General features: G+C 43.7%; 1 protein-coding gene across 1 annotated transcript; it reads left to right on the top strand.

Annotated features, from left to right (window-relative positions):
* Positions 1–6,902: 6,902 nt before the first annotated feature.
* LOC103524472 (facilitated trehalose transporter Tret1-like) lies at positions 6,903–7,832 on the top strand. The gene is made up of 4 exons (XM_026819870.1): positions 6,903–7,016; positions 7,477–7,542; positions 7,643–7,705; positions 7,815–7,832. Exons 1-4 carry the CDS (start codon positions 6,903–6,905, stop codon positions 7,830–7,832), a joined length of 261 nt encoding a protein of 86 aa, XP_026675671.1.
* The last annotated feature ends 605 nt before the right edge of the window (positions 7,833–8,437 follow it).

Genomic DNA, 8,437 nt, shown 5'->3' with positions numbered 1-8,437 from the left:
ACTGTCCTGAGCAAAGTTCTTTTGTCGGCAACAATAGTGCAATGTGGTTATGCGCATTTGTTTCTGCGCATTTATTACAATGTGACGTCACAACTGAACTTTTTTCATTAGAACGGCAAATAAAAATTGAATTTGGAGCGTTGTGGATAGTACCTAATACCTAACTTTGAATCGCGATACCGGCGCGGCCATTGACCTTTTTTTTATGTTTGGACCCTCCCCCCCTCCCCCTCGGCAAAATCCTGGATACGCCCTGGCTATCTTATGGTCGTCTATCAGCTTCTTAGTTTATTGGTCGTAAAGAGGTTCCGCTAGTATATAATAGAGTATAAAATAATATTGGTGCTTATTTATATGCTTTGAAGAGGACTAAAAAAAGTCCTTTCACCCCAGCAGGAGGAGTATCAACAGCCTATTGAACTTGGGAAGTCACTTTACATCCAACTGTAAGGCCAGCCACTCATTATCAGGTAGACCTGACGGGTACACCTGATCAGGTGTACCTAACATCTGATGAGCACATACACTATCAGGAAGACCTGATCAGGTACCGCCGAAAAGATCCGTCTGTCAGGTATACCTGATGAGCACACACTTTATCAGGTAAACCTGACACCTGATCAGGTTTATGAGTGGCTGGCCCATCGCAAATTGGAAGCGTAGACGCGCGACTTTAAGTTTGGTTCCGGTCCTCTTTGAGGCCAACTTTGGCAACCCCTGACAAGTTTTACATCGGAAGGTTTGCCATTTCTATTAGGAACTCCAAGTTTTCATAATGAGATAGTTTGCAAGTAAACAAGGTACCTTGCGAATTGGCAGGCGCCATTGTTACACTGGACTTCGAAATTTTCAGGACATTCGTGGATTTGTATATAAGCTGAACCCATCTTTTGGAGCAGTTACCCCCACACAGAAGCCTCGGAGTGAGCTTTTTGTGTATGATAGGGGACATTGGCCTTTTTTTTAAGAGGTTTGACAGAGGGAACTGTAACTGCTAAGGTCTTATGGGATCTAATTTTGGCCCCAAAGGGCGGAATTTTTTTTTTTTTTTTTTTTTTTTTTTTTTTTTTTTTTTCAAAAGGCACATTTACCGATTGAGAATCGCTGATCTATTGAGATTGAGAACTTAATAGAACCAAGAGAGTTCTAAATTTTACCTCGATTTCTTCCTCTGCTTGTTTTTGTTTCGCCATAACTCTCAAGCGGTTTGTCGGATTTGGACGAAATTTGGCAGAAATGCTCAATGCGTAAACGGGATTTTTTCATCTGACTTCGGGCTCCATCGGACCTTTGAGAGTCCTTTGGGAGCTGCTCTTCTGAGGGAGTGCCAAAGTTCACTGAACCACTAGAATAGAATATAGGTAGGTACTGTTGGGTAGGTACCTTATTTATTTATTCAATTCAATACAACCCAACAGTTAGAATGGACCTCCACAAAGTTACCCAGTCTTTAAAATAATAATAATAATAAAAGATGAGTGTTCCACCGCCGTTTTTATTTTGTAGCAATAGAACAACTGCTACATTAGACGCATGTGGTCTGTGTTGTAGCATGCCCAATATGCCCATCCCGTAGTATGCCTCTCATCAGATGGGCGAGAAGAGACACAATACCTGCTTTCCATTTAGGTGCTGGGTCAACACGAGAACACCAGAAAGTAACCCGTTGAAATATTTGCAATCGAAAAACGAGTACAAATTTTTGTCGATGGTGGGATTCGACGCTTCAATCAAGTACCTCATTTATAGTACTGTTAGGAGGGAATAGAGTCCTCCTTCCTGTGAATACTGCTATTCCAGGTTCCTCTATTTAGGTATCCCTGCCTAAGGCGAAGGCCTATCTGTAGGTACAAATATAGGAATAGTATACAAAGTAGCCAAAAATAGGTGAAGGGATACCTCAAAGAGAAATTCTTGAGTGCCTATTTAAGTATTTACAGTTCGTCCTGACACCTAAGAGCAAAATTCTTTTGACCCTGCAGGTATTCACAGTTCATCCTAACATTTCAGCCTGGGGCCTCAAGTGCGTGGTTAACCTAGTTCTGTAAACACTTCCTATCTAGAAAAAATCTATTTTTTTCTAGAAAAAGACACAGACATATTAGACTGATTAGACATCCTTAAATGTCCCATCTTCTTATCTAGAAATCTATTTAACAGACAAGTAGACATCCTTAAATGCGAAATTCTTGTGCCAATTTACTTTTACGGCACATCAAACATACTCTCTACCGAGAGCTAAAAATAGTTAACAAAATACAGGATGTCTTTGGAAAGAGAAAATGTCTTCGAGAGTGAAAGCGGACATTAATATTTATTGCCCTAGGGACAATTTTTTTTAAACGTCGCCAGTTCCGTTCTTCTCATGTAAAAGCTTTTAACCTCACTGTAAGGGTGTATAACTGCCAAGATTTTTTTCACTATTGGTAAGTATAGGGCCTTGACCCCCTCTGTAGGGGCCCTGGGTCCCCTCTAAACTTTTGCAGCCAGGCCTACAGTAAAGGAGAAAAATTGATTGCTAAATACACGGCCCTGGTAGGGACCGTTCGTTGGACTTACTGTGTCTGAAGCATTACCTTAATAGTCTGAACGAATAGTGAGAATCGGGCTAAAGGATATGTCCCTTATAGACTCGCGTGGTCTGTGTCGTAGCGTGCCCATCCTGAAGTATGTCCCTCATCAACTAAGATGTTTGGCTAGGAGACGTTAAACAGAGATAGTCTACTCTAGCGTCTAGCTGTGGGACTATAAACAGGAATGAGAACAGCTAACCCCACTTAGTTCAACACCAGAAAGTAACTCTCGTCGATCGACGACGTGAAGAGGTGAATCTATGTTGTCGAGGCAGTGTACGGTTTCGGTCGACGTCAATCGACCATCGATCGACGCGACGGTCGATTGACGGGGTCGACTATGTGTGAACACAGCTTTATAAAGCACAAATTCATGGAAGGTCTATTTTTTCGTTTCAGCTGCCCTAGGCGCGGTCACCATAGGAACTGGCTTGGCATGGACCTCCCCAGTATTGCCAATATTGACGTCTACTACTGAGACGTCCGTTTTGAACGAGCCAGTTGACCGTGGGCAGGCTTCCCTTATCGGATCCCTGATTGCCATTGGGGCCATATTTGGCGCCCTTCCTGCAGGTGAGTTTTTTAAATAGTTAGAGGAAGTGTCCCAATTATTGGCCCGCTCTAGGGGGTTTCCAGACAAAAATGGTTATGTAGATCTCTTGGGTCACTAGCGAGGCTGAGTACACCCCGAAATCCAAGCACAGATGCAAAAAAAAATCAATCCCGCCGGGAATCGAACCCTTTACCTCCGGCGTGAATGCCCACTGTTATTGTTCCAGCGGTGTAGCTGTACCGAGGGGGGTTGACTGTCTCTAGACTCTCTAGCCCAGATGACTTGGCCCGTCCCGAACCGCAGTCAGCCATCATGAGGACCTGTGCTTTTCCTTTGAAGCACCATAAACCTTTGTAACCTCCAGATAGCCAGACTGGTTAAGATTTGGCTGATCAATACTTAATTACTTATAGTCCAGCAACAAGACACTGGTCTGCCCCCTGTTTAATGTTCTCCAGCCAGACCTGAATGCCACTTGACCACGGAGATTGCTATGATGGCAACCCAAACTTTGGGCAGCTCATCAATAAATTATTGATTGTTTCTTTCGGAGCTAATAAAAATATAATCTTTCTCCCCAGGTTCAATCGCTGACAAGTTCGGGCGTAAGCCAGTCATTCTCGCTTTCTAAAAAAAAAAAAAAAAAAAAAACCCTTTACCTCCGGCGTGAATGCCCACTGTTATTGTTTCAGCGGTGTAGCTGTACCGAGGGGGGTTGACTGTCTTTAGCCAAGGTGACTTGGCCCGTCCCGAACCGCAGTCAACCATCATGAGGACCTGTGCTTTTCCTTTGAAGCAGGATAAACCTTTGTAACCTCCAGATAGCCAGACTGGTTAAGATTTGGCTGATCAGTACTTAATTACTTATAGTCCAGCAACAAGACACTGGTCTGCCCCCTGTTTAATATTCTCCAGCCAGACCTGAATGCCACTTGACCACGGAGATTGCTATGATGGCAACCCAAACATTGGCAGCTCATCAATAAATTATTGATTGTTTCTTTCAGAGCTAATAAAAATATAATCTTTCTCCCCAGGTTCAATTGCGGACAAGTTCGGGCGTAAGCCAGTCATCCTCGCTTTCTGTATTCCATTCATTATCAGTTGGGTTCTCATTCTGTTTGCTAAGAATGTGCTGATGCTGTTTGCTGCCCGATTTATAGCGGGTGTGGCCACTGGAGGCTTGTCCGCGATCATACCCATGTTCATCGGAGAGATTGCTGAGAGCTCTATCCGAGGTAAGGGTGGGGGTTGAGGTTGCTAAGAATGTGCTGATGCTGTTTGCTGCCCGATTTATAGCGGGTGTGGCCACTGGAGGCTTGTCCGCGATCATACCCATGTTCATTGGAGAGATTGCCGAGAGCTCTATCCGAGGTAAGGGTGGGGGTTGAGCCCCCAGATAAGGCCAGCCACTCCTTATCAGGTACACCTGATAGTGTGTGGCAGCAATAAAATGTCTATCAGGGGAAGTGCTGGAGAACTTTGTCCTCCTGAAAATTCTACCTGATAGTGTGTCTGCTCATCAGGTGTCAGGTAGGTATACCTGATCCGGTGAACCTGTAAGATCTAAGAGTGACAAGAGGGGTTGATGATGACTTTAAACCAGAGACCTTCAAATAGTCTACCATGGAAATTCTACCTGATAGTGTGTCTGCTCATCAGGTGTCAGGTAGGTATACCTGATCCGGTGAACCTGTAAGATCTAAGAGTGACAAGAGAGGTTGATGATGACTTTAAACCAGAGACCTTCAAATAGTCTACTATGGTACGCGCTACGCGTTTCGTTCTTATTAAAGTTCATCAGCTAGACATGGCTCTCAGAAGTCTCAGGATTCTCAGGCTAATGAGATTGTTCTATGGGAAATTAGGGAAAGTGAGAACTTATATGAGAAGTTGTCAACGCTACGGACGGCTCTTTTTATTAACTTTTCCGCACCCAATGTCTTCTGATGTGCAATCGACTAGAGCCAACATGCACTTCTGATGACCTGGCACTTGCAAACGAGAAACAATTCATTTGGCAAATCACTGGAGATTCCAAATCATTTGCGGACACGGAAAGTAAAGTAAGTATCCAGCCTAGTTAGCTTAGTTGGTAGTGCGTCTGCCTTGTATGCGCTAGGCCGCGGGTTCGATTCCCGCCCGGGGCGGATTTTATTCTGATGGGATAATATTCGTTCTCGGAACGGCTGGCTTTCTCCTATCCTGTCTTCCTTCTCTCTTCGATTTCGGGACGATAAGACCATAGCAGTTACAGTTCCCTCTGTCAAACCTCTTAAAAAAAAAAAAACCTACGTCAATAGTTTGAAGAGACGCCCGGCATAAATCAACACGGAACAGAGTTTTGATGTTTTACTGATTTTTTTTTTTTTTTTTTTTTTTTTTTTTTTTTTTTTTGTACGTCCAATTTCATTTTGTGTTTTACATATATCACCCATATTTTCCATTTCAGGTATCAGCGCGATCATCGTCGGTATCGTCCAATTCATCATGACCGCACTGTCTGTCGTCTTAGTCGACAAGGCCGGACGGCGAATCCTCCTCCTGCTGTCAGACTTCGTGATGGCGTTGTGCCTTGGTGTCCTCGGGTTTTATTTCTACATGATGGAGGACGGGAAAGATGTTTCCAGCATATCCTTCCTGCCGCTGCTGTCCGTCATATTTTTCATCGTCATGTTCAGTTTAGGCTACGGACCTATTCCTTGGATGATGGTTGGTGAGCTGTTCGCGCCTGAGGTGAAAGGAAGCGCGACAGGTATTGCTGTCGCGCTCAACTGGATTTCCGCTTTCATTGTGACCCTTTGCTTCGTATTCCTTGTCAAGAACCTCGGGTCGGCGGCGACCTTTTGGATCTTCTCGGTCATTTGTTTCGTGGGGACGTTGTTCACTTTCGTCCTCGTCCCGGAAACGAAGGGAAAGACGTTGAATCAGATCCAGAGGGAGCTGGGAGGCGGGAAATAGAGTGGGGGATCCTGAGAGGAAATAGAGTGGGGGGGGGAATCCCGAGAAGAACACATTTGAAGGAAGCGGGAGATGAAATTAAAAGACGTATTTCGGGAAGGAATTGCGGGAAAGGAATGTGATTGTCTCCGCTGACGCCATCACCACCATGACCAAAATAGACGATCAATCTTGGGCCAGCCATTCAGTATCAGGTAGACCTACCAGGTACGCCTGACCAGGTGCGCCTGAAAGGTCTACCTGATAGTGAATGGTTGGCCCACAACCATATTTAGGAACAAAAAATATCACTCTCAAGTCAGATGTCTGGAATTGATGTTGGGCCAGCCATTCAGTATCAGGTAGACCTACCAGGTACGCCTGACCAGGTGCGCCTGAAAGGTCTACCTGATAGTGAATGGTTGGCCTACAACCATATTTAGGAACAAAAAGTATCACTCTCAAGTCAGATGTCTGTAATTGATGCTTCTGAGCAACTTGAGAGCCAGTATTTTGTTCTTATGTTTGGGTGTGAGAGTTTTTCATTCCTGAGATTGATTTTTTACCTGTATATGTGTGACAAAAGTGTTTAGTGTATCAATGAAAATGGCTCTTTACTCAAATCCTTGATTACCAAATGCCGATCGATCAAATTTTTCGTCCCACTTTTGGGCTTCTCTCTCCCCACCCTTTTCCGGATGTACTTTAACCCCTTTTATGTCCCTGGACGAGTTGGACTATTTTTAACATATCTGGTGTAGACAGTATTTTTCTGTATTTATCCATCGTTGGCATAGTTAGCAGACAGTATTTTTTCCTGTATTTATTTGTCGTCAATGGGACTGTCCGTGGTCCTAGTGGATAAGGCGGGAAGGCGACTGCTCCTTCTGCTGTCAGTAATTATTATGGGGTTGTGTCTGGGCGTCCTCGGCTTCTACTTCTTCCTGAAGGTTAGATTTCATGGCGTAGGTCCTTGCACGCGGGAGACCCGGGTTCCCGGTGGGATAAAAAAAATGATCTTTTTTCGAGTACGCAAAGGAAATAGCTAATATTTTAAAATGTTCATGCAAATGATTGATTCCGTGAAAGGCTGTTGCGCCGGGGTGCACTCAGCCTTGTGAGGAAAATGAGTCTTCTTCGTCTTTTTCTTCCCGTGTACAGACGGGATCAGTGTTTTTCGTCAGCCTCCCAATCAGCTCTAACTCTAACAAATTTTACGAGCGGATGCCCTTTACACTCAACCTTTGCTGTTTCTTTAGGAAGGGAAATTCAGGCTGGCATCCTCCCTGTTTAAAGTCTCCCAGCCAAACTAAGCTGGTCTACTCCCTATTTAACGTCCCCCAGCCAGACACCTTCAAAGTTGTGATATAATAACACAAAGTAACGACAATTATCTACTTCTTCCCCCAGAACTCCGGTTCGGATGTGTCCAGCATCGCGTTCCTGCCCCTCATATCCGTGATTATGTTCATCGTCATGTTCAGTATACCTTGGGGTGACAAAAACCTTTAGGTAGAAAATGAAATGTATAAAAAATATATAATAGGTATGCAGTGATTTGGAAATCTCAAACCACATGTTCAGTCTAGGCTTTGGTCCTATCCCTTGGATGATGGTAGGCGAGCTGTTCGCGGCCGAGGTAATTGTAATTTATTTATTTAAAGTGAATATAATAGAGGTTGGTTGGTTGGTTGGTTTCAAATGCTATAAATTGACTATTAGGTCATTTTTACTTTCTATTACTACAGTATAGCGGGGCTAACTAGTACCTAATGAAAGTATTGCAATCTAGTAAAGTATTTTAGTGTTGAGTGTTGTTGTGAGCGCCACACAGGTTTCTCTAAAATCCGCCCCGGGCGGGAATCGAACCCGCGGCCTAGCGCTTACAAGGCAGACACACTACCAACTAAGCTAACTAGGCTGGCAAACTCTATCCTTGAAGAAGGCTAACAAGTCCCTGTCCCTTTACCTCAGCTGTGTATTACTAATTAATTATATCGATTAATTCATCAAATGGATGACCAATTTTCAAGTCGAAATTTTTCCTCAATGAGGATTCGAACTTACGCTTACAATGGGATCGTGCCATACCGAGTAGAGCTGATAATACCCGGATAATATCTGAATATTAAAGGGAAACCCATTTTCACATATTTTTTATTATTATAATGGGTACCTGGGTTCTCAATTACTAGGGATCAAATCAGGCCTACAACCGAGGCTAGAAAAAAGGTCGAAAGATCTTTTCGGTTGTGAGGTCTCTATTTTTCCGCTCATTACCTCCCGCCCCGGTTCATTTCACAAGCCGCTCGTGTGTGTTTAGTGTTATTATTTTGAAAAAAAAAAAAAAAATTAATGTGCATATGTTAAG

The sequence above is a fragment of the Diaphorina citri genome, unplaced genomic scaffold (genome assembly GCF_000475195.1).
Source record: "Diaphorina citri unplaced genomic scaffold, Diaci psyllid genome assembly version 1.1 scaffold100, whole genome shotgun sequence".
NCBI classification, from domain to species: Eukaryota; Metazoa; Arthropoda; class Insecta; order Hemiptera; family Psyllidae; genus Diaphorina; species Diaphorina citri.
Note: the sequence above shows the minus strand (reverse complement) of the source record. Positions and strands in the feature narration are given on the sequence as shown.

Coding starts and splice junctions, on each gene's coding strand:
- LOC103524472 (XM_026819870.1), top strand. CDS start 6,903: ATGGGACTGTCCGTGGTCCTAGTGGATAAGGCGGGAAGGCGACTGCTC. Junction 7,017..7,476: donor GCTTCTACTTCTTCCTGAAG/GTTAGATTTCAT, acceptor TTCTTCCCCCAG/AACTCCGGTTCGGATGTGTC. Junction 7,543..7,642: donor CCGTGATTATGTTCATCGTC/ATGTTCAGTATA, acceptor ATCTCAAACCAC/ATGTTCAGTCTAGGCTTTGG.